At 34.7% G+C, this 27,673-nt stretch overlaps 1 protein-coding gene across 13 annotated transcripts in view; it reads left to right on the forward strand.

Moving 5' to 3' along the window:
- Nucleotides 1-27,673, forward strand: part of MIPOL1 (mirror-image polydactyly 1) — a 540,848-nt gene that overhangs the window by 416,069 nt on the left and 97,106 nt on the right. The window contains exon 14 of one of the 13 annotated variants that reach the window (XM_074213415.1): nucleotides 1,509-6,861. The exons of the other annotated variants lie outside the window; for them this stretch is intronic. Coding sequence (XP_074069516.1) covers nucleotides 1,509-1,542 — 34 coding nt within the window. The 3' untranslated portion in view covers nucleotides 1,543-6,861. Of the gene's footprint in view, nucleotides 1-1,508; nucleotides 6,862-27,673 lie in introns of those variants that run through there. 13 annotated transcript variants of the gene reach the window in all.

Below are 27,673 nucleotides of genomic sequence, written 5' to 3' on the forward strand. Positions count from 1 at the left end.
GAGTCACCTTTTGGGGTGTTGAAAAAGAGTGTTTGTTATGACCACGTAGTTATCTTGATAAAACTCTTATTTGTTTCTGCCAACTTCATTTTATATTCCAAGTCAAAACTTTCTGATTATTCCAATTAACTTTGATTTCTTACTTTAGCATTACAAACCCCATGAGGAATGTATTATATGTGTGTGTTCATGTGTATATGTGTGAATATCTGGCTTTTCCTTTTTGACCATATCCATTTTACATAGATCTTATTCTTATGCAATACTGATCTTCACATAATCAGACTTTTCTTTTGTCACTATATACATCCACTATTAACATTCCTATCAGTTTAGGTTCAGCTACTTAGAGTTGTTCTCAGCTCTTTACCAGTAGTGTTTTAAATGCCTTCCAACCTGAGGGTCTTATTTCCAATGTCATTTTATCATTTTAGTATTGTCCATAGGCTTTTGTTTTTGTTTTTGGCAAAGATAGTGGAGTGGTTTGCCATTTCTTTTTTCCAGTGGATCTCCTTTTTTCAGACGTCTTCTCTGTGACCTGTTCATCTTGGGTAACTTATATGGCTCAGCTCAAACCACTCCACTACAACAAGCTAGTGAGTGATAAAGGAGGTGACACTATGGATAGAGTGCTGGGCCCATTGTCAGAAAGACTCATCTTGTATTTAAACTCAGCCTCAGACACTTACCTAAATACTGTGTGACTCTGGGAAAGACTCTTAACCCTGTTTGCCTCAATTTTGTCATCTAGAAAATGAACTAGAGAAGGAAATGAAAAACTCTAGTATCTTTGCTAAGAAAACCACAAATAGGGACATAAAGAATCGAACAGGACTTAAACAACTCAACAACAACAAAAGGGACAGATGCTTATTATATATATTTGAAAATGAAAGGTTAAACCAGAATTCACATAACAGTTGAGTCATATATTGCCACATTGTGCCTTGTCTTTTTCAAGTACTTCCTTTAGAAAGCTAAATATTGACTGATAGAGTTATTAAAATGTTGAAAAGTTGGTCAAAAAATTTAATATTCAAGATAATATACTAAAAAGAAGGTATTCCCTAATTTCTAATTGTCAACTGGATATTTGATTTTCTTTTCATTTATAGAAATTGTCATTTAAAAATATGAATTCTAATCATATTTTCTTTTTTTCCACTTTGTGTCAAATAGCAATAAATACATTTCCATGTTAAGATTATTTAGTCTGATCTATATGCTCAAATGAATTAAAGTGGCTGCAAAAAAGAAAGGGTAAACTATTTTAGTAGGGGTTTATTATTTACATGTATGAAGAGAATGAATTACTAGACTGTCAAAATGTTACTTTAGAAGCTTTGGTTCAGCTTCCCTTAATTAACAGTTTTATAGTTTGCACAAAACTATATTTGTATTTACTAGGATAGCTGGGCTAATATAATGATTAGGATTTCTCAAACATGTTGTGATAATACTTCTGTTACAGAGTATAAATTCTAAATACACTTTTTCTACCTTTTCAGTCAAAATTTGAATGGCTTAAGAGATAGCAGATGAGTGTGGAACTGTGGAAGTTTTAAGAAGCTCATCTATAACTAATGTTAAGCCCTCTTGTTCAAGAAAACTTCTAATTTAGAATTTCTGTAAACATTTGTTTATATAAACATTGCACTCAATCTTGTAATTTAAAGAAATTTGTAGCTAATGAAAGCACACAGCAAATGGTCATTTGGGAGACAAATCCTCTACCCACTTCACACCAACTCCTCACCCCCCAGAAGAAATGTTTATGTATTTGTATCATATTAGGGGGAAAATATAGGTAATGCTTTTATTTACTTTGCATTTTTTTCCTGAATTTTCTAAGTGCCGTGAAGATAAGAGACTCTGTGAAAGGCCATACAGAAAGACTATATGTATTTGTAAATGGTAAATGTAACAAATTCCATTAAATCATCCTATAAAGCAAGACCAGGAACAATTAAAAAGCCAATAACTTTTAAAGTAAAAAAGTCAAGGAGTAAGCAGAGATTCTCCCTGGTTCCTTACCAATTAAAATGCTGAAAACCTCAAACGAAAGAATAAGAAATGGAGAACAGACTGCTCTTGAGAAGTTTAAAATAGCAACTTAGGTTGCATTACCTCTATCCACAGATAAATGTCTGCAAGCAATAGACAGACCAGAAAATGTACCCACTAGGGAATCTAATTGGTTACTATTGAAAGCACAGGTAGCCATAGATCATATTTGTATTTTTGGAAGCCATGCAATTTGTGTTCATGCAGGTATCAGAGAATAAAGGTGGAACCAAAGGCGTGTGAGTGCTAGAGTTAGGTCAATAGTGCCTTGATAGTAAGTAGATTTCTAATATAGAAAGGATCTTGTCAAAGTTCAACATGCTTATTGCTTACTACTATGAATTTGCCTTCTCAGAACAATCCTTAAGAATAATAGGAATGTGATTTTGTAAATAGATTCATAACCCTTTTCATCTCTTTTAACTTTACAGACATTATCTCATTTATCCTCACAATACTCTAGAGAACAGGTATTACCTTCTCTTTACAAACAGGGAAAGTGAAACACTGGGAGATTAACTGACTTCCCCAAGGTCACCCTCAGGTCAGTGATAAAGCCAGGAACATAACTCAATTTGCCTAAAACCTAGACCTTTGCTGTATCCACTAGACTGCACTCCCCATTTCCCACTCCAAACATATTAACCTACACTTTTTATCTCAGACATAAAGTGCAGCTAAACTGGTACTTCAGCATTATTTTCCAGATTTGGATAACCTTAATATGCTTATTTCACAAATGAGACCATGTTAGAGACGTGTTAAAACAGTAAAAGAATATGACCTGCTTTGGAGTTTAATAATCTTTGTGTTCAACCAAACTATACAAATTTCAACCGCAGTCTGTGTCTGGAAGTCTAAATAGAGTGACTGCTTCTGAAAAAAAATTGTTTTGAGAACCTCTGAGCTTTAGTATAATATCATATATCAGGCTGCAAAAGGGAAATACTATGTTTGAAAGTAATTTAATCCATGCAACTGTGCCCCTCATTATCATTAACAGTCATAGTCATGTTGTCTTATCATTGCTCTAATACTGATTACACACTCTGCAATAAATTCTGAAACAAGAAAACATTCAATTCAGCAAATAAAGTGCCCACTACAGTGCTAAGTAAGCACTATGCTAAAGTACTATATTATAGGAATAATAGAATTTTCCTTTTTTTCTGTATTATGAACTTTTTGAAACTATGTTAAATTATGTTAGGGTTCAAGAATCTAGAAAAGAGAAGATTTTAAAAATTTCAGAGAAAGTATATATATATATAAAACTTGTCATTGGGCCTAATATCTTTTAGGGGATAAGACATCCTCAAAAATTAAATTCTAAAAACACAATCAGAAATTATTCTAACAACAAGGAGAACTGAAGAAGAAACCATAGGGAACTTATTGACCAACTCAGTTTTTTTTTTAATGTATAGAGAAGTGGAAGCAAATCTAAATCACTGACAATGAACATGAATGTCAAAGAGTCCTATAGCAATAGCATCAGCAGGACTAAAGTTCAGAATGAACCAAAGTTAGTGATGCACGCTAGAGGCAACAAGGTGATTTGTTTTAAAAGCTATGAATGGAACAAGAGGTGAATCAAAGAAGGGCTCGGATTATGGTTTGTGATTGCATGGCATGATAATAACAGACAATTTTGAGAAGGCTCACTTATATAACTCCATTTTTTCATCAAAAATGTTTAACTGGGGGCAACTAGGTGGCATAATGGATAGATCACTGGCCTTGGAGTCAAGAGGACCTGTGTTCAAATCCGACCTAAGACGTTTAATACTTAATTAACTATGTGACCTTGAGCATATCACTTAACCCTATTGCCTTGCAAAAGAAAAGCAAAAACAAGTTTAACTATTATTTTTATTATGAATTTAATGTAAAAAAGCATACAAGCAACATATATACGAAGATAAAAATAAGCACTTAGCATGGTACATAGCACATAGTAGGAACTTCATAAATGCTAAATAATTGTATATGAAGCCATGAACATTTGGGATATAGTTTCCTTTTAAAAAGCATATATTAAAGGAATAATAGAATTTTCCTTTTTCTGTATTATGAACTTTTTAAAAATATATTAAATATAAATTTTATTGATAATCTCTTATTTACATGTCACCAAAATGTCTTTCTTCATCCTCCTTTTCCATAACTTCACCAAAAGATCCATCCTAAATAACAAAGCAACTTTTTTAAAAAGGAAGAAAATCATTTTAAACTTTATCATTTTATTATTGTTCTTTCCTATTGTTATAGTAATGTATATTATTTTAGTTGTTTGCTGCAATTTCCATTAATTCATATGCCTTTCTATGTATTTCTATATTCATTGTGTTCCTTTCAATACACCAAACATTCTATCATATTTCTGTGTCACTATCTGTTTGGCCATTTCTCCAATATTTAAATATTTTTTTTTGTTTCCAATTGTTTGCTATTATAGAAAGTACTACTATAAATACTTACGTATATGTGGGAACTTTCTTTTGATCAATAACCTCCTGTGACCAAAATATATAACTATGGTATACATGCCTGGTAGTATAATTTCTGTGAATAAAAATTTTACTCCCTTTATCTGCATGATTCTTAATTATGTTACCAAATACTTGAAATAATTCACATCTCTTCCTAAAACTGATTATTCTTATCTTGTATCATCTTTGCCAGTTTACTGGCTATAAGATGAAACTTCAGAGTTGCTTTGATTTGTACATCTCTTATATTAGTGCTTTGGAGCATTCTTTCATATGATTGTTTATCATCTGAATTTTTTCTTTTACAAACTATTTGCTCATATCCTTTGAGTCAGTAATCATCAAGTATGAGTAAGCCATTACAATGTGCTAGGCACTGTGCTGAGGATTGTGTATATAGAGAAAGACAAAAATAGTTCATGCCCTCAAAGAGCTCACAGTCTAATGAAAAAATAACTAAATTAATTTATATGTACTAGAAATATACAGAGATAATCCCAGAGGAAACCCACTAATATTTATGAATTCCAGGAAAGACTTCTATCAGACAGTGGCATTTCAATGAGACTTGAAGGAAAACAGGGAAACTAGAATGCATAAATGAGGAGAGTATTTCAGACACAAGGAACAGTCAGTGAAAATGCCAGGAATTGGGAATTAAGAGTGTTTTCTTCAATTAAGAAGAATACTAGATTCATTAGCATGATTAAAGCAATACTTTTGATTAAGTGAGTGGCATGATCAAATCTGTGCTTTAGAAATATCACTTTATGGAAAGCACCAGCTCTGAAATCAGGAGAACCTGAGTTCAAATCAGTCCTCAAACATTTAATAATTACCTAACTGTGTGATCTTGGGCAAATCACTTAATACCATTACCTTAAATAAAAAATTAATTTAAAAAAGAAAGAAATATCATTGTGTCTGTTAAGTGGGGAAAAACTAAAGGAAGAGAGTCCCACTAGAAAGCTATTGACAATAGTCCATGCATAAAGCAATGAAGGACTGCACCAAATTGGGAGCAAAGTCAAAGCAAAGGAAAGAACTTGTATGAGAGATATTATTTCCTCCATTTATCTCATTAACATTGTTATTTTTTCTAAATTAAGATATTTGGAGAGGGCAGCTAAATGGCTCAATGGATATAGTATTGGCTCTAGAGTCAAGAGGATCTGAGTTCAAATCCAACCTCTGATACTTAATTGCTAAAAAACAGCTTAGGTCAAATGGATAAAACAGTTCAAAAAGTTATTGAGGAGAAGAATGCTTTAAAAAAGCAAAATTGGCCAGATGGAAAAAGAGATAAGAAAACTCTCTGAGGAGAACAAATCCTTCAGACAAAAAATAGAATTCAGGGAGATTGATGAATTTGCCAGAAATCAGGAATCAATACTTCAAAACCAAAAAAATGAAAAATTAGAAGAAAATGTGAAATATCTCATTGAAAAAAAACAACTGATATGGAAAACAGACTTAGGAAAGATTATTTAAAAATTATTGGAATACCTGAAAGTCATCATCAGGAAAAGAACCTTGACATCATTTTCAAAGAATTACTACAGGAAAATTGCCCTGATATCCTAGAAGCAGAGGGCAAAATAGAAATGGAGAGAATCCACCGATCCCCCCGAGAAAGAGATCCCAAAAAACCAACCCCTAGGAATATCATAGCCAAGTTCCAGAACTCCCAAGTCAAAGAGAAAATATTACAAGCAGCCAGAAGGACACAGTTCAAATATCGTGGAGCTGCAGTCAGGATCACACAGGACTTAGCAGCAGCTACATTGGAAGCTCGTAGGGCTTGGAATACAATATACTGGAAGGCAAAAGAGCTTAGAATGCAGCCAAGAATGAACTACCCAGCAAGGCTGAATGTCCTCTTCCAGGGAAAAAGATGGACTTTAATGAACCAGGGGAAATCCAAAGGTTCCTTTTGGAATGGCCAGAGCTGAATAGAAGGTTTGATCTTCAGATACAGGACTCAGGTGAAGCATGGAGATTGGAGGAGAGGGGGGAAATATGAGGGACTTAATGAGGATGAACTGCATGTATAGAAAAATGATACTGATAATATTCATATGAACCTTCTCAGTTAATAGAGCAGGTAGAGGGAGCTTTTATAATTGAAGCATAGGAGAAAGCTGAATTCAAAGATAAAATATGGTGTAAAAATGGAGTCAATAGAAAAAAAAAGGGAAATGTAATGGGAGAAAGAAAAAGGAGAGGGGGAATAGGCCAAGATATTTCATATAATAAGATTTTTCTTTATTATAATGAGCTATTGCAATGATATGGAAGGGGGGAAGGCAAGGGGGAACAAGGGAATCTTCGCCCTTATCAGAGGTGGCTAGGAGAGAAAACAGCATATATATTCAATGGGGTATAGGCATTTGGAGTAAGAAGGAGAGAGGGGGGGACAAGGGGAAGGAGGGGATGTGAGTGATGGAGGAGAGGATGGACCATGGAGTGGGGGTGGTCAGATATAACACATTTTCTTTTTTACTTATTGCAAGGGGCTGGGTTTGGAAGGCCTGTCCGGGACCACAGGGCCAGGTGGATTCTGGGCCTAAGGGGTGGTAGGGGGGCTCAGGGCCTCTTGGCCCCAGGGCCAGGGATCTGTCTGCTGCACCACTCAGCTACCCTACAGCAGATTCAAAGTGAAAGGAGAGAGAAAATATAGTACATGGTAGTGGAGAAATACGAAAGGAGGGAGTTGCGATCAGCAATGGCAAAGGTGGAAAAATATGGAAATAACTTTTGTGATGGACTTATCATAAAGAATGTGATCCACCCACAACAGAGTTGTTGGTGTTGGAACAAAGACTCAAGCACATTTTTTATTATTATTTTTTTGGGGGGGTGCAGGTCACATGGGGCCGGGTGACCTGCCGGGGACCTCATAAGAGGGTGAGCCTTGGGTGTCTGAGGCCGGATTTAGACCCAGGTGCTCCTGGCTCAAGGGCCAATGCTCTGTCCACCACCCAGCCACCCCTACTATTATTACTATTTTATTTTATTTTGGGTCTTTTTTTTTCTTTTTTTTTCTTTTTTGTTTTGGTTTTTGCAGGGCAGTGGGGTTCGGGTAGCTTGCATATCACATGGCCGGGTGATTGCTGGGTGATTGTTGTGTGTACAGGGCCAGATGTGGGCTCGGGTGTCGTGGCTCCAGGCCTGGCGCTCCATCCATTGTTCCACCTGGCCATACCTACAATTATTACTATTATATTTTTTTAATTTTAATTTTTTCTCTCCCCTTTATCGCTGAAGCAAGTCTATATTTATGGGGGGGAGGGGGTATCTCGTTCACTCTTAAACAAGAATATTTTACTAATGTAAAAATAACATTAATTGTACAAAATGAGAATAAATATTAAATTTTTAAAAAAGAAAGAAAAAAGTATCAATTTATGGGACAGAGCCAAGATGGCGGCATGAGGGCAAGAATTCCTTAAAACTCATTCCCCAAAATACTCCAAAAGCAGGAAAATTATGAATCTAGCCAAAATTTAGAGGAGCAGAACACACAGAAAGACTGAGTGATACAATTTCACAATCCAAGACAACTTAGAAGTTCCACAGGAAAAATCTGTTTTACCAGGACTGGGGGTTGGAAGAAACTGCAGCACAGCTGTAGCCACTGTGCAGCCCTGCCAGAACAAACCTGCTCCAACCTTCCAGGAGCAGTCCACAGGCATCCAGATCCCTGGAGGCAACAGGGTAGGTGGCAGACAGGGAGGTTTCCAGACCTTTTGATGCAGGGATCACTAGCGACAGCTTGAAGGGGGTGAGAACTCTGCTTCACCAGAATGAGTGTGGAGCAGAGCACCAGTCTCAGAGCAGCCCTGTAGCAAGAATCTGCAGTATGAATCAGCAGAGTAACCCAGCACATACAGAGCTCTCAGTCCATAGATGTTAAGAGGGTCAGAAGAAACTGCAGAGGTATCTCTGCTCTCCCTGGGGCAGGCCTCAGCTGTTTGTCCACACTCAGATCTGGGTTGCAGTCTGAGATCCCATACCACCAAAGAGGAGCAGGGACCCTCCTCACAGCTCCAGGGCAGGGGGGAGGCCATGTGATCATTCACATACTATAGCACAGGCAAAAGAGCAGTCAGAGCCTCTCATAAGACCTTGGAGAAATGAAGGTCCTTGTGGGGTATCCCTAAAACCCACCAAAGCCTTGGAAGTGTAGTAAAACAGTCATAGGCTGAAGAAATGAGCAAACAAAAGACAAATCTGACCACAGAAAATTACTTTGATCCCATGGAAGATCAAAATGCATATTCAGAAGATGATAAAAAGTTGAAGCTTCTATATACAAAGCCTCCAAGAGAAATAGGAAATGGGCTCAGACTATGGATGAACTGAAAAAAGACATGAAAAGCAATTAAGGGAGTTAGAGGAGTAAAGGTGTGGGAAGAGAAATGTGTGAGCAATGCAAATAAATCATGAAAACCAAGTCAGCAGTTTAGTGAAGGATATACAAAAAATCCTGAAGAAAATTTTTAAAAAGTTAAAACCAATTTAGGCCAAATGGAAAAAAAATAACTAAAGGGGCAGCTAAGTGGCACAGTGGATAGAGCACCAGCCCTGGAGTCAGGAGTAGCTGAGTTCAAATCCTGCCTCAGACACTTAATAATTACCTAGCTGTGTGGCCTTGGGCAAGCCACTTAATCCCATTTGCCTTGCAAAAACCTTAAATTTTTTTTTTAAAACTCAAAAAGCAAATGAGGAAAAAGAATGCCTTAAAAAAGGAGAATTGGGGACTTCCAGCCAAGATAGCAGAGAGAAAATGGGTCTCCTGATCTTCCCTCATATATATAATATGAAACAAACCTCTTAACAGAAATCCAAGCAACAAAACCCAGAAAAAGAAGCTAAGAGAAGAATATCTACCTCAAGGTCTGCCGGGATCATGGGAGAGCCAGGGATAGAGACCCTGCCGGGAGGGGTGACATACAGACTGCCCTGGGATCAGCCAAAGAGGTGTTGATTGTCTGAGAGCCAACTGGGGAGCAGAGACATTGACTGTGAGACTGACAGTCTAGCGTTTACTGACAGGGCTGGAGGAGAGTTCCATCATGGAGTGGGGCTGGACATCAATCCACTGGGCTCTGGTCTGGAGGCCCTCAGATGCTTTCAGTTGAAACTCTTCCCAGAACAAACACAATTTCAGCCCAGCTCCCCCCAGGCTCAGGCTTGGGTAGCAGAGCTCCTTCAGCTGTGAATAGGAAGAATAATTACCTTGCCCCAGGGCATAGCCCACATTGTTTAAGGATAAAAGTATTCATCAACATTGCCCATGCCCTCCAGGCCAAGGGAAAGGGCCTCAAATCTAGGTCATAGATACTCCAGAGAAATCAATAAGCACCCCCTACTGGCCAGCCCACTTGGAATTATTAAACTCAGTGAGCAAAGCCTCTAGCACTCCCAACAACACATCTCTGTGAACCAGCCCCTCCTATACAAGATCTTAGGAAAATGAAGAAAGACCAGTGTAAAATGGAATTCATAGAAAAATTACTAGAAGGTAAAGACCCTAACTTAGAGAGCTATAGAACCACTGAGGAGAATATGATTTGGTCTTCAGCACATAGACTTCCTTGAAGAAGGAAGGAAGGAAGGAGTTTAAGAATCAATTGGAATATTTGGGAGAAAAAATACATTGCAACAAGAAAACAAATCCTTGGAAAATACAATTGGACAAATGCAAAAAGAAAATAATTCTCTCAAATCCTCAATTGGTCAAATGAAAAACTCTTTCAAAAGTAAAATTCACCAATTGAAAAAGTATTTGCAAAAGGTAAATGAAGAAAATTCTTCTCTTAAAAAAGACTGGAATCTGTGGAAACTAATGACTTCATGAGACAACAAGAATCCTTTAAACAAAACCAAAAAAAATCAAAAAATATAAAAGAAAATGTAAAATACCTCATCAACAAAACCACTGAACTAGAGAATAAATCAAGGAGACGCAACCTAAGAATTACTGGTCTTCCTGAAAACATGGAAGAGAAAAAAAAAAGCCTGGACTTAATATTACAAGATTTAGTGGTAGAAAACTGCCCTGATATCATGTAAAGAGAGGGCAAAATAATTATTGAAAGAAACTATCAATCCCCTCTGGAAAAGGATCCTAAAATGAAAATGCCGAGGAATATTGTGAATAAATTCCAGAATTATCAGATAAAAGAGAAAATCCTGTAAACCTCCAGAAAGAAACAATTAAGATACCAAGGAACCACAGTGAGGATTACACAGGATCTGGCTCCATCAACATAAGGATTGAAGGGCATGGAATGCGATATTCTGAAAACAAGGGAACTTGGAATGCAGCCAAGAATTCATTATCCAGCCAAAATTGAGCATTCTCTTCCAGGCCACAAGATAGACATTTAATGAAATAGGAGACTTCCAATTTTTTCTGATGAAAAGACCAGAGCTTACTGGAAAATTTGGAATTCAAATAGGAGGATCAAGAGACTCATGGAAAGGTTAAAAAAAAGGTAAACAATAAAAACTGCTATCCAATAAGATTAAACTAGCTATATTGCTACAGGGCAGAAAGACTTTAATAATTCTCAAGAATTGTAACTCTTTTAGAGAGAATATACTTACCCAGAAGTGGTGGAACACATGACTTTGCTGTGACTCAGAATGATTTAAAAACAATATCTCGGTAAAAAGGGGGGATAGTAAAGAGATGGGAGGATGGAGTAGATTAAATGCTATAAATCTCATTACATTAAGAGGTACAAAGAACGTATTGCAATAGGGGGGAAGAAGGGAGGAAGTGAGAACCGCCTGAATCTTACTCTCATTGGATTTGGCTTAAAGTTAACTTAAACACACTCAGTTGAATTAAGTAACTTATCTTACCTTTCACGTATTAAAAGGGGAAAGGGGGAAAAAGGGGAGGGGGAGGAAAAGGGAAACCAACAGAAGGAAGGGAAGGAGAAAGGGGCAAAAGGAAAGGAAAAAGAAAGGGGAGGGGTTGGATATAGGAGGACAAACACAATGAAGGTGATGGTATTCGAAAATGAAATACTGGGAAATATGGATAAAGTGATGAAAGGAGAAAATGCAAACAGAGGGAAGATAGCATGGAGGGCAATAAAGAATTAGTAATTATAACTTTGTGAATGGCATAAAATCTCCCTTAAAATATAATGAATATCAGAGTAGATTAAAAAACCAGAATCCTACAATATGCTACTTAAAAGAAACTCATTTGAAGCAGAGAGATACATATAGAGTAAAGGTAAAAGGTTAGAACAAAATATATTTTGCTTCAGCTGAAGTGACAAAAGCAGGAGGAGCAATCCTTATCTCAGACAAAGCAGCTGCAAAAATAGATAGCCTTAAAAGAGATAAGGAAGGAAACTATATCCTCCTAAAAGATACCATAGACAATAAAGTAACTTCAATAATACCTATGTATGCACCCAATGGGACAGCATCCAGATTCTTAGAGGAGAAGATAAAAGAACTACAGGAAGTCACAGACAGCAAAATTCTACTAGTGGGAGACCTCAGCCTCCCACTCTCAGATTTAGATAAATCAAATAATAAAATAAACAAGAAAGAAGTTAATAGATTGGCAGAAAACCTAGATATGATAGACCTATGGAGGAAATTGAATGAGGATAGAAAGGAATATCCTTTTTTTCTGTAGTACATGCCACTTACAAAAAAATTGAACATGTTCTAAGACATAAAAACCTAATGATTAATTACAGAAGGGCAGAAATAGTGAATACATCTTTCTCAGATCATAATGTAATAAAAATCATATACAATACTGAGCCAGGGAGATATAGACCCATAACTATTGGGAAACTAAATAAAATCATTTTTAAAAATGAGTGCATCAAGCAAAAAATTATAGAAAGAATTATTTCATCCTAGATAATGACAATATAATACAACATACCAAAATCTAGGGGATACACTCAAAGTGTCTGTCAGGGAATATATCCTATCTTTAAATGCTTACATGAATAAATTAGAGAAAAAAGAAATCAGTGAACTAAATATGCAACTAAAAAAATTAGAGAAAGAGAAAATTTAAAACCCCTGATTAAAGACCAAATTAAAAATTATAAAAATTAAAGGAGAAATTAATAAAATTGAAAGCAAGAAAACTATTGACTTAATAAATAAAACCAAGAGCTGGTTTTATGGAAAAAAACAATAAAATCCGATAAACCTCTGGCCAATTTGATTTTAAAAAAAGAAAGAAGAAAACCAAATTGCTAGTATTGTAAATGAAAAAAGGTGAACTCAACACCAATGAGGAAGAAATTAAAGTAATAATTCAGAATTATTTTGCCCCACTTTAATGCCATAAATTTGACAATCTAAGTGAAATGGATGAATATTCACAAAAATATAAGTTGCCTAGATTAAATGAAGAGGAAATTAAAAACCTAAATAATCCTATCTCAGAAAAAGAAATCCAACAAGCCATTATTGAACTCCCTAAAAATTAATTTACAGGGCCAAATGGATTCACAAGTGAATTCTATCAAACATTTAAGGAACAATTGTTTCCAATTCTATATACACTCTTTGGAAAAATAGGGGAAGACAGAACTCTGCCTAACTCTTCCTATGAAACCAATATGTTACTGATAACCTAAACCAGGAAGAGTTAAAACAGAGAAAGAAAATTATACACCTAATTCCCTGATGAATATATATGTAAAAATCTTAAATCAAATCTTACCAAAATGATTATAGCAAGTTATCACTAGGATAATACATTTTGACCAAGTATCATTTATCCTAGGAATTCAGGGTTGGTTCAATATTAGCAAAACTTATGGTATAATTAATTATATCAATAAGAAACCTATCACAAATCATATGATTATATGAATAGATGCTAAAGAAGATTTTGACATAATATAGCACCCATTCAAACTTAAAAACACTGGAGAGCATAGGAATAAATAAAAACACTACAGAGCATAGGAATAAATAAATAAATAAGCAGTAACTTTCTGAAGCCATGAACAAGCACTATATGTAATGGGGATATGCTAGAGGCATTCCCAGTAAGATCAGGGTTTAAACAAGGATGCCCATTATCACCATTACTATTCAATACTGTATAAGAAATGTTAGTTTGGCATTCAGTTTTCTTCTCTTACTAGAGAAGGAAAATTGAGGGAATCAGAATTGGGAAGGAAGAGGACAAACTCTCCTTCTTTGCAGAGGACATGATGGTATACCTAGAGAATTCAAAAACATCATCCAAAAATCTACTAGAAATAATTAGCAACTTTAGCAAAGTACCAGGATATAAAATAAATCCTTGACATTTCTATATATGACTAGCAAGATGCAGCAGAACGAACTAGAAAGAGAAATCCCATTCAAAGTGATTTCCAGACAATATAAAATACCTGGGAGTCTACCTACTAAGGCAGATACAGAAACTTTTTGAAAACAATTACAAAACACTTCTCACACAAATAGAATCAGATTTAAATAACTGGGCAAATATAAACTGTTCATGAATAGGATGTGCTAATAGAATAAAAATGACAAATCTACCAAAATTGAACTATTTGTTTAGTGCCCTACGAATCAAAATTCCAAAAAATTACTTTAATGAGTTAGAAAAAATTGTAAGTAAATTCATATGGAGAAATAAAAAGTTGAGAATTTCCAGTGATTTTTAATGGGGGAAGGTGCAAAAGAAATTGGCTTAGCCCTACCAGATCTAAAATTATATTATAAAGCATCAGTCATCAAAACTGTCTGGTATTGCCAAAGAAATAGAGTGGTATATCAGTGGAATAAGAAAACTAGGTGCAATGGCAGGAAATAATTATCGTAATCTACCATTTGATGAACCCAAAGATTCCAGCTATTGGGATAAAAACTCACTCTTCCATAAAAACTGTTGGGAAAATTTCAAGTTAGTGTGGCAGAAACTTTGATTAGACCAACACCTCACACCCTATATCAAGATAAGATCAAAATGGATATAGGATGTAGAAATAAAAAACAATATTATAAGCAAACTAGGAGATCAAAGAATAGTTTACCTGTCAGATCTATGGAAAGGGAAGTAGTTTATGACCAAGGAAGAGATAGAGAACATAATTAAAAACAAACTAGACCATTTTGATTACATTAAATTAAAAGGCTTTTGCACAGACAAAACCACTCAAAAGAAATGTAGTGCAATGGGAATCAATTTTACAATTAGTTTTCTAACAAAGGACTCATTTCTAAAACTGAGTCAAATTTTAAAAATAAGACAAGCCATTTCCCAATTGACAAATGGTCAAAGGATATTCAAAGGCAATTTACTGATGAGCAAATCAAAGTAATTCAGTTATAAGATAAAATGTTGTAAAAACACTACTTATTAGAGAAATGCAAATTAAAGCATTTCTAAGATACCACCTCATACCTCTCAGATTGGCTAATATGGCCAGAAAGGACAGTGATCAATGTTGGAAGGGATATGGGAAATCTGGGATACATACATTGTTGGTGGAGCTGAGAACTCATCCAACCTTTCTGGAGAACAATTTGGAATTATGTCCAAAAGGCAACAAAAATCTGCATGCCCTTTGATCCAGCAATACCACTACTGGGTATATACCCTGAAAAGATTAAGAAAAGGGCTAAAAACACCACTTGTACAAAAATATTCATAGCAGCCCTGTTTGTGGTGGCAAAGAATTGGAAATTAAGTGAATTTACTTCAATTGGGGAATAACTCAATAAAATGTACTACATGTATGTGATGGAACACATACATTTCTATTAGAAACCAGAAGGTATAGGAATTCAGGGAAGAAGGATTTGCATGAACTTATGCTAAGCAATATGAACAGAACCATAAGAGCATTGTACACTGTAACAGCAACATGGGAGTGATGATCAATCTTAATGGACATGCTCATTTCATCAGTGCAACAATCAGGCACAATTTTGGGGTATCTGTGATGGAGAATACCATCTGTATCCAGAGAAAGAATTATGTAGTTTGAACAAAGCACAAAGACCTTTAATTTAAAAAAAACTGTTACATTATTAGGTAATTTTGCTATCTATTATACTTTATGTTTCTTCCTTAAAGATATGATTTCTCTCTCACATCACAGTCAACTTAGATCATTGTATACCATGGAAACAATGTAAAGACCAGAAAATTGCCTTCTGTGGGGGGGGGGGAAGCAAGTTTAGAGGGGAAAATTGTAAAATTCAAAATAAAATCTTTCTTTTATAAACCCAAAAAGGGAGAATTTTTCTGCTAGAAAAGCATATAAAAAAGCTCTGTGAACAAAATTAAGTCCTTCAAATTTAGAATGGAACTAAAGGAAGCTAATGACTTTGCAAGAAATCAAGAAATAATAATATCATACCAAAAGAACAAAAAATTAGAAGAAAATGTGAACTACAACTAAGAGATAATTTAAAAATTATTGGGCGACCTGAAAGTCATGAACAGGAGAAGAGCCTAGACTTCACTTTTCAATAAAAAAATGCTGCAAAATTGCCCTGAGATCCTGGCAGGAAAGGGTAAAATACAAATTGAGTGAATTCACTGATCACCTCCTGAAAGAGATCCTAAAAGAAAAATTTCCAGGAATATTATAGGCAAATTCCTAAACTCCCAAGTCAAAGAGAAAATACTAAAAGTTGCCAGAAACAAATAATTCAGATCTGTAGTCAGGATTACACAAGATCTGGAAGCATCTACATTAAAGGCTCATAGGGCTTGGAATATGATATTTTGGAAGACAAAAGATCTTGGAATGAAACTGAGAATCAACTACCCAGCAAAACTGAACATCCTCTTTCAGGGGAAAAAATAGACTTTCAATGAAACAGGGAACTTTCAAAATTTCCTATTGAAATCACCAGAACTGAACAGAAAGTTTGATCTCCAAGTACAGGACTCAGGTGAAGCTTGGTTGGGGTGGGGGGTGGATGAGGAATAACTATGAGCAACTTTATGATGTTACACTGTTTACATTCCTGCATGGGAAGAAGATACTGATAGCTCATATGAACTTTCTCATTTATAAGAGCTGTTAGAAGGAACACATATAGACAACACACAGGAAGGAGCTGAATATAATGGTTATAATATAGTAAAAAGATGGGTAATAAAGGAAAGTACTGGCAGAAAGAGAAAGGATAGGAAGGAGGCACTAAGATATTTCACATAAAAGAGTCAAGAAAAAGCTTTTGCAATGGAGTTGAACTGAGGAAGGTGAGGGGGAATGAGTGAGCCTTCATTCTCATCAGAAATGGCTCAGAGAGGAAATAATATGCACACTTAATAGGGTATAGAAATCTCTCTTACCCTAGAGAAAAGTGAGAGGAAAGGGATGGGAGGAAAGGGGGATGGGGGAGGGAAGAGGGGTGTAGATGATAGAAGAGAGAGAAGATCATGGGAGAGGGTACACAGATACAACACTTCTGAGCAGAGACAGGGTAAAAGGAGAGAGAATGGAATAAATGGGAGTAGGGAGGAATAAAATAGAGGGAAATATGGCTAGTAATAGTGACTCTTGCTAAAGATATTGAAGCAACTTCTCTAGTGAACTTATGATAAACTCATCCAAGAGACAGAATCGATGGAATCTGAATACAGACTGAATTATACTTTTTCCCCCTCTTAATTCATTGCTCTTGCACTTTATCTTTTGGGGCAAAGGGGGGTTAATGTTTTTTTTTCACAATCAGATTATTGTAAATATAAATAAATAAACCATAAAAAATTCTCAGAAAAAAGCATCAATTTACTTGGGAGGCAGAGGATAAAAACATTACCCTTTGACAGTAATCTCCTTTTGTCTCAAATTATTCTATTTAATATTTGTTGGAGAAAGGAAATGGCTGACTACTCTAGCATCTTTGCCACGAAAATAGCAAATAGATTCATTAAGAATTAAATATGATGGAAACAATTCAACTGTAACATTTGCCATGATAGCTCTCTGAATCTGTTCTTTTCCAATTTTCTGGGTCCCGCTTGCCCTTGGGAGCTTCTATTTCCCAACTACTGAGTCAGGAGAAAAGGAAATAGTCTTCCTATGCCCCAACTCCCTGAAATCAGTATTAACTAAGTACCTATTATGTGCCAGATACTGAACTAAACCCTGGAAATACAAAAAAGAGACAAAACCCAGTCACTATCTTCAAGGAATTTGTAAACTAATGGAGGAGACAACATGTATACAAATAGAAATAAAGCAAACTGTATGTAGAATAACTAGAAAATAATTAAAAGAGGGAAGACTGGAATTAAGAGATTTGGGGGATGTTTCCTAAATCAGGTGGAATTTAAGTTGGGAGTAGAAAGAGGCCAGAGAGTCAGTAGTGACAATAGAGTAAGAAGGACCTTCTAGATATGGAAGATAGCCAGAGAAAATGCCCAGAAGAAAGAGATGGAGTATCTTCTAAATAGATAACATCGAGTGTTATTAGCTCTCTGTAGTTCACTCATGGGCTTGATTAGAGCATTTCACATTCTCCTCTGTCCTCCAACCTCTCCTCTTCCCATCCCACTTTTGAATACCACTCCCATTCTGTAACCTAGTTCCTCAAAATGCATTGATTTACCTGAGGAGGTGTGCAGGACTTGATTCCAGATGTTTCTTGCCTGGTCTTTTAGCATCACTTCTATTTATTTTGTTCTGCTTTCATCTTAATCACCTATGTACTTTTATAAAGAAATATCTAAATTGTTTCTCTGTTATTGCTTTAATTCTGGAAGTATGTGTCTTTCTAGTTATTTTCTCTTAATAATCTCCAGAGAAGGGGACATTTATTATTTTCTTTGTAGTTGTATTTATTTACCTTTCTTATATTTCTTTGTATAAAGTGTTTGCAAGTTGTCTGATTTTGTTTGTTTTTTCAGTATTGCTTCAAATGCTTCTCTATTACTGAATATTTTTTCATTGATATTTAGGTTAGATTTGTAGGATTTGTAATTTTTGCTTTTTAGAGCTCATCATTCCATTTCTTTCTGATGTTCTGGGTGAGTTAAGAATGTTATTGAGTTAGGCAAATTTTCTTTTCTTTATATTTGAAAACCTTTCTTCTGGTTGCTTACAGAACTTATTGGGGTTTTTTTAGTTGGAATTATTAAATTTAACCCCACTATGTGTCTTGAAGTTTGGAAAGACAGGAATTTTTCTCCCAACAATTGGTCTTTGAATTTTTTTTAAGTGGGGCTTTTTTTTCTATATTCCAGAGATTTGCAAGTTCTAAAAGTTATTATTTCTTTCATTGCAGTGTTAATTTTTTAATTGTCATGTTCTTCTGGGAGAATTATCTTTCTAAAGTTTTATCTAGACATCCTATCTTCAAGTTTTTTTTGGTCTATGGATCATGTTATTTATTTAGTTAATTAGTTATTTTTTTCACCCATTTGCATATATTTTTAAGTTACAAAATTTCCTTCCACCCTCCCTTCCCACTCCACTCCCCTCAGTGGTGAAGTCAGGTTAGCATTATACGTAATTTTTTTGTAATTTTAGAAAGGTTTTATTTATTTTGAGTTCTACAATTTTTTCCCAATCTTGCTTTCCTCCTCCCTCCCCCCATAGAAGGCAGTCTGTTAGTCTTTACATCATTCCCATAGTATGCATTGATCTAAGTTGAATGTGATGAGAAAGAAATCATATCCTTGAGGAAGGAATATATGTTATGTGATAGAGCAGAATTACATAATAAGATAACTTTTTCTAAAATTAAAGGTAATAGTCTTTGGTGTTTGTTCAAACTACACAATTCTTTCTCAGGATACAGATGGCATTCTCCATCCCAGATCTCCCAAAATTGTTTCTGATTGTTGCCCTGCTGGTATGAGCAAGTCCATTAAGGTTGACTATCACTCCCACATTACTGTTAGGGTGTCCAGTGTTCTTCTGGTTCTGCTCATCTTGTTCAGCATCAGTTCATGCAAATCCTTCCAGGCATCCCTGAATTCCCATCCCTCCTGGTTTCTAATAGAACAATAGTGTTCTATCACATGCATAATCCACAGTTTGTTAAACCATTCCTCAATTGATGGACATTTCCTCAGTTTCCATTTCTTTGCTAACACAAACAGAGCTGCTATGAACATTTATGTACAGGTGTTGTTTTTACCCTTTTTGCATAATCTCTTCAGGGTATAGACCCAGTAGTGGTTTTAGTGAATCAAAGGGTGTGTACATTTTTGTTGCCTTTTGGACATAATTCCAAATTGTTCTCCAGAAAGGCTGGATAAGTTCACAGCTCCATCAACAATGTATTAGTGTCCCAGATTTCCCACATCCCTTCCAACATTGATCATTGTCCTTTCTGGTCATATTGGCCAGTCTTAGAGGTGAGAGATGTTTTAATTTGCATTTCTATAGCAATAAATTAAGCATTATTAATAATTATTCTTTAATAATAATAGAGAAATTTTTCATATGACTATTAATTGCTTTGATTTCCTCATCTGTAAATTGCCTTTGCATATCCTTTGACCATTTGTCAATTGGGGAATGGCTGGTTTTTTTTAAATTTGACTCAGTTCTCTGTATATTTTAGAAATGAATCTTTTCTCAGAAATACTAGTCATAAAAATTATTTTCCAATTTACTACATTTTGTTTGATTTTGTTTATAGTGGATTTTTCTGTGCAAAAGCTTTGTAATTAATGTAATCAAAATTATTTAGTTTATTTTTAATGGTGTTCTCAAACTCTTCCGTGGTCAAAAATTGCTTCCCTTTCCATAGATCTAACAGGTAAATTATTCCTTCATCTCCTAGTTTGCTTATAATATTGTTTTTTATGTCTAGATCCTGTATCCATTTTGATCTTATCTTGGTATAGGGTGTGAGGTGTTATCCAATCCAAGTTTCTGCCATACTTTCTTGCAATTTTCCTGACAGTTTCTATTGAAGGGAGAGTTTTTATCCCAATACCTGTATTCTTTGGGTTTATCAAACAACAGATTACTATAATCATTTCCTACTATTGCAGCTATTGTATTCCACTGATCCACCACTCTATTTCTTAGCCAATATCAAACAATTTTGATCACTGATGCTTTATAATATAATTTTAGATCTGGTAGGGCTAAGCCACCTCCTTTTGCACTTTTTTGTCATTGAATCCCTGGATATTCTCAACTTTTTATTTCTCCATATATACTTACTTACAATTTTTTCTAACTCAATAAAGTAATTGCTCTATTATTATTAAAGAATAATTATTAATTAATAATGATTAATTAATTATTATAGAAATGCAAATTAAAACATCTCTAAGTACCACCTCACACCTCTCAGACTGGCCAATATGACCAGAAAGGACAAAGATCAATGTTGGAAGGGATGTGGGAAATCTGGGACACTAATACATTGTAGGGCACTAAACAAGTAGTTTAATTTTGGTAGAATTGTCATTTTTATTATATTTGCTCGGCCCATTCTTTTGCAGTTGCTATTTGCCCAGTTATTTAAATCTAATTTTATTTGTGTGAGAAGTGTTTTGTAATTGTTTTCAAAAAATTTCTGAGTCTGCCTAGACAGGTAGACTCCCATGTATTTCATATTGTCTGAAGCAACTTTGAATGGAATTTCTCCTTCTAGCTCTTTCTGCTGCATCTTGCTAGTCATATAGAGAAATGTTGAAGATTTATGAGAGTTTATTTTATATCCTGGTACTCTGCTAGTGTTGCTAATTATTTCTAGTAATCTTTTAGATGATTTTTTGGATTCTCTAATTATACCATCATGTCATCGGTAGTGGTGATAGTGGGCATCCTTGTTTCACCCCTGATCTTATTGGGAATGGGTCTAGCCTATCCCCATTGTATATAATGCTTGTTGATGGTTTCAGATAGATACTGCTTGTTATTCTAAGGAACAATCCATTTATTCCTGTGCTCTCTAGTGTTTTTAGTAGGAATGGGTGCTGTATTTTGTCAAAAGCTTTTTCAGCATCTGTTGATATAATCATGTGATTTCTAATAGGTTTGCTTTTGATATAATTAATTATACTGACAGTTTTCTGAATATTGATCCAACCCTGCATTTCTGGGATAAATCCTACTTGGTCATAATGTATTATTCCAGTGAAAATTTGTTGTAGTCATTTTGCTAAGATTTTATTTTAAGATTTTTGCATCTATATTCATCAGGGAGATGGGTCTATAATTTTCTTTCTGTTTTAACTCTTCCTGGTTTAGGTAACAGCACCATATTGGTGTCATAGAAAGAGTTAGGCAGAGTTCTGTCTTCCCCTATTTTTCAAAGATCTTATATGGAATTGGAACCAGTTGTTCCTTAAATGTTTGATAGAATTCACTTGTAAATCCATCTGGCCCTAGAGATTTTTTTCTTACAAAGTCCAATAATGGTTTATTGAATTTCTTTTTCCAAGATAGGGTTAATTATGTATTTAATTTCCTCTTCATTTACTGTGGACAACTTATTTTTTGTAAATATTCACCTATTTCATTTAGATTATCAAATTTATTGGTATGTAGTTGGTCAAAATAATTCTGAATTATTACTTTAATTTCCTCCTCATTGGTGGTTTCACCTTTTTCATTTATGATACTAACAATTTGCTTTTCTTCTTTCTTTTTTTTTAATCAAATTGACCAGAGGTTTTATCAATTTTATTGTTTTTCTTCATAAAACCAGCTCTTGGTTTTATTTATTAGTTCAATAGTTTTCTTGCTTTTGATTTTATTAATTTCTCCTTTAATTTTTAGAATTTCCAATTTGGTATTTAACTGGGGTTTTTTAATTTGTTCTTTCTCTAATTTTGTTTAGTTGCATATTTTGTTCACTGATTTCCTCTTTCTCTAATTTATTCATATAAGCATTCAAAAATATAATATATCCCCTGACAGCCACTTGAGTTTATCCATAGGTTTTGGTATGTTGTTTCATTATTGTCATTATCTAGGATGAAATAATTAATTCTTTCTATAATTTGTTGTTTGATCCACTCATTCTTTAAGATGAGGTTATTCAGTTTCCAATTAGTTCTCATTCTGTATCTCCCTGACCCAATATTGCATATCATTTTTATTGTAGTATGATCTGAGAAAGATATATTCACTATTTCTACCTTTCTACAATTGATTATTACATTTTTATGCCCTAGTACATGGTCAATTTTTGTGTAAGAGCTTTGTACTGCAGAAAAGAAAGTATATTCCTTACTATCCACATTCAATTTCCTCCATAAGTCTGTCATGTCTAGGTTTTCCTTACAATCTATTTACCTACTTAACTTCCTTCTTGTTTATTTTATAGTTAGATTCATCTGAATCCAAGAATGCGAGGTTGACGTCTCCCACTAGTAGAGTTTTGCTGTCCATGTCTTCCTGTAATTCCTTCAACTTCTCCTCTAAGAATTTGGATGCTATCCCTTTGGGTCCATACATATTTAATATTGATATTACTTTATTGTCTATGGTACCATTTAGGTAGATATAGTTTCCTTCCTTATCTCTTTTAAGGCTATCTAATTTAGCAGCTACTGTCTGAGATAAGGATTGCTACCCTTGCATTTTTCACTTCAGCTGAAGGAAAATATATTTTGCTCCAACCTTTTACCTTTACTCTATATGTATATCTCTGCTTCAGATGAGTTTCTTGTAAGCAGCATATAATAGGATTCTGGTTTTTAATCCACCCTGGTATTCATTTATGTTTTAAGGGAGAGTTCATCCCATTCACATTCAAAGTTGTAATTACTAACTCCTTATTGCCTTCCATGTGATCTTCCCTCTGCTTGTATTTTTCCCCTTTTCCCCTTTATCCATATTCCCCAGTATTTTGTTTCTGAATACCACAACCTTCATTGTGTTTGCCCTCCTATATTCAACCCTCCTCCCCTGTTTCCCCTTTCCCTTTGCCCCTTCTTCCTTCCATTTCTTCTGTTGATTTCTCCTTTTCCTCCCCCCTCCCCTTTTCCCCTTTTAACACTCTCAAGGTAAGATAAGTTCCTTAACTGAGTGTGTGTATGTTAACTTTAAGCCAATTTTATGAGAGGAAGATTCAGGCAGTTCTCACCGCTTCCCTTTTTCCCCTCTATTACAATAAGTCCTTTGTACTTCTTAATGTAATAAGATTTACCCCATTCAGACTCCTTCAACCTCCCATCTCTTTACTGTCCTCCTTGTTAAGGAGGTATTATTTTTAAATCATTCTATCTGAGTCACAGAAAGGTCATGAGTATTCATCACTTCTGGCTATTCTCTCTACTAGAATTGAAATTATTGAGTTATTAGAGTCTTTCTCCAAAGTAAGGATATATCCAGGTTCATCTTATTGGATAATGGTTTCTCAAATAAGTCATGCATGTCCATCTCTTCTGGCTATTAAATTCTCTCTCTAAATTTACAATTTTTGAGAGTTGTTAAAGTCTGTCTTCCTGGTAGGGGTATTGCCAGTTTCATCTTATTTGATAACAGTTTTTTCCCTTCCCCCCCCCTTTTTAAAATTTTACCTGTTCCTGTGTCTCTTGAGTGTCCTGTTTGAAGCCCAAATTTTCTATTAAGCTCTTTTCTTTTCATCAAGGAAATTTGGAAGTCTCCTATTTCCTTAAATGTCCATCCTTTGCTCTGGAAGAGAAGGCTCAGTTTTGCCAGATAATGGATATACATCAATATTTTTGATAAACATGTTTATAGATTAATCATTTTCAGTTTGAAGAATTATGATTAAGGTTAAAGAGATGCATAAGAGAATTTTTATAAAGGGTTCATCAGATTCTGAATGGTTGGCATTTTTTCTTTTGTTTTGATTTTCTCCCTCTGGATGGGTATAACATTGTCCATAGCTGGTCTAATATGGCTATCCTAGCTCTCTAGACTGCTGAAAGAAGCTGCTTGCAACAAGGTTGATTATCTCATAATGTTGTTGTTAATGTGTACATTGTTCTTTTAGTTGTATCATGTTGTTTTACCAATATTACTTTTTCTCTCTTTTTCTTTACTTTTTCTTTTACTTCAGTATGTTTTCATTTTCTTCAGTATATTTTCATTGTCCTTTACTTCAGTATATTTTCATTCCTAATCTATTATTTCTCTTTCATGCCTTTGTCCTTTACTTCAGTATATTTTCATTCTAATCTATTATTTCTCTTCTGTTTACTTCAGTATATTTTCATTCCTAATCAATTATTTCTATTTCACTTCATTGCATAGATATCCCAAAATGAATTCATGTTTTTGTCTTCTGCTAATGTACTAAGACTCTGGAATATTGGAATACTGAAGGACTTTTTCTCAAGTCTTCAAAGTCTTATGAGGGAGAATCCCCTAAATTGTCTCCTTATAGCATTGTATCTCACAGAAAGTTGTGAGCAAAGGTGTCACAGTCAAAAGAACTGATCTCAAGGGAATAACCTGTGAGTAGTTCAGACTGTGACTAGTTCATATTGGATATGGCAATCCTTTTTTTCTAAAAAATAACCCTCAAGTTTTTAAAAGACCCTCAATTTTGCCTATGAAACCAATTGAATAAGGCTTCTAATTACATGATTAGTTGACTGGAACCAATTATAAATGTCTATACCACTATGTCTACAAGGCATTTATTTCCTTTATATATCATTAATAGTCTTCCTTTAGAAGTTTTCCCAGAGTCTCCATGTGGAGATATTCTGTGCCTATACCAAACCATTATACTAATTATTTTCACTCTGAAGGCTACAAATTCTGTCATTTGTTTCTTTTTTGATTTATTCTTTCAAAATTCTTATTCTCTCTTGAATCACTATAGAAAATACTGCTATGGTTATATGGCTTCATGTTTTCTCATAAATCTACAAAGCTCTATATTTCATTATTATTTTTCTTGCAATAATTATTTAGAATATTTGTAATCTTCTACATGTTATGGTACTCTTAATTTTATCATCCTCTGTGTTTATGTATACTTGTTCTCTAAGTTTTTTTCTAAGAATTTTTCTTGCTCTTGAAATATTTTTTGTGTTTTTAACCTTTTCCCCCCTTTTCTAATATTTCTATTACTACCTTTGACTTTATATTTAACCCTAGGACATGCTCAAAAAATCACTTAGCCTCTTCCTACATTGGAGAGTTTGCTTTTCATTTACCTTTTTCCATGCCTCAAGAAACTTCTGTAGGGTTAGGGAAATGTGATTTATTCTAGTCAACTTTTTTTAGAATCATTCCACAATATCCCTCATCCCCAGCCCCCTTCAATTTTTGGTTTTGTTTTGTTTTAGGTTTTTGCAAGGCAAATGGGATTAAGTGGCTTGCCCAAGGCCGCACAGCTAGGTAATTAAGTGTCTGAGACCAGATTTGAACCCAGGTACTCCTGACTCCAAGGCTGGTGCTTTATCCACTACGCCACCTAGCCACCCCCCCCCCCTTCAATTTTTAATTCTCTGACTGGATTAAAGTAGTGCCTGCTACTCATCATGAGTTGGATATTGGTTATAGAGGAGTTCAAAGTAGAGTTTTTGCAAATGAAGTTTCCTAAATTAGAAGTTGGCCCAGAAAATAGAAATCTGAATACACTCATCCTATTCTTCCCCTGTACCTCAAGTGTCTGTGCAAAGTAAATGTGTGCTACTTACTGCAATAGAATGCTTTGGTAAGGATAGGAGTAAGATGTCCTTTTGATATGCAAAGACTACAAGAGAAAGAAAATCCAACTGGCTCCCAAAGCACAAGCCTATAGGTTGGTAGCTGATGAAAGAGAATTGCGTTAACTGAATTTCTTAGGTTTGGTGTCTCTCACTGTTGATAAATAAATTTGTTGCATTTTTATTCATACTGATTTCTTGCCCTGTAAAAACAGCTATAATTTCTCTCCTCTAGCATAAAATTCTTCTTTTGGTTTTTTTGGTGGTTATTGTGTTTTTAAGAGTTACTGAGGACTGGAGACAGTATCTAGATGCCCATCATTCATCTTTTTATTAATTTTCTCTGCATCTGAACAAAAAGCATATTGAGGTGCCTATTATCATGGTTTTGCATTATATTTCCTATAAGTACATACATAATATGCCTTCCAGTTTATATTTATATGTATGTAACACTAATATTATTTCACTGTCTAGGACATCTTCAAGAAAAATGTCATTTTCCTGATTTCTTTTTCTTTTTTAACTGTGTGTTTTATTCTTGTCTTTGATGATTTGTCTTGTCTTGTCTGATGATTACCCCTGTTTTTTTAGAGTTCATTTGAGGCATTGTCTCACCTTCTTATTTTAATTCATACCAATTATTATTTGTCAAGGATTTTCCAATCCATTCTATAATTCACTTCTTTTTGATGGGTGAATTTATACCCATTCATGTTAAGAGTTAGGATTTTAATTATGTCTATTACACCATCCTGTCATCACATAGTTTTCCCTCTATTGCCTCTCAAACCCTTCTTTATAAAGAATAAGGAAGGAAAGTGGTAGAAAAGAATTAATAAGAACATTAGTGGTCCTAGAGCATCCTCAAAACCAGATACCGATCATTGGTTCTTACTCTTTCTTTTATTTTCTTTTAATCCATCCTTCATAATTCAACCTCTGAAGTTGAAGGGGTTTGTGCCTGTGGCTCTGTGTGTGATTATTCTCACCCTGCTACTTTTCTGTTTTAAACTTCTGTGTTTTCCCCATCTTTGCCTGTCTTCCTGTTCAATTTAATGCATTTCTGGGTGTAAGAACATATGTGTGCTCAACTATATGCCACCTATTCCATCTACTTCTTTTTCCTTGTTATTATATTCTTCTTCTAGAGTCCCCAGTTATGAAAAATAGGTTTCAGCTCCTCTTTCTGTAATGTTCATCTCCTCCCTTTTCTTTCCTCTTTATGATCATTAAAACAGAACATAGTCTCCCCAGGTTTTCTGTTTGTTTTGTTACAATTGAAGACATGAGTTTTCTTCAGACACTTTGTTTCTTCTCCTTTTCTTAGAATATTGGCATTTCATCATTGCTGAGCCCTTTCTATTTGCTCAAATATGCTTATCTTTCTAGATTTCTCTTTATTTCTATGTTTTATTTCAAGGATTGTTTTAAAGTTTTCTTCTCCATTAAAGAAACTTATTCTTTCTCTGTAGAATTACCCTCAAACTTGCTGATTAAATCATCCTTGAGCATAAACGTTTAC

This window comes from Macrotis lagotis, chromosome 1 (genome assembly GCF_037893015.1).
Source record: "Macrotis lagotis isolate mMagLag1 chromosome 1, bilby.v1.9.chrom.fasta, whole genome shotgun sequence".
NCBI classification, from domain to species: Eukaryota; Metazoa; Chordata; class Mammalia; order Peramelemorphia; family Peramelidae; genus Macrotis; species Macrotis lagotis.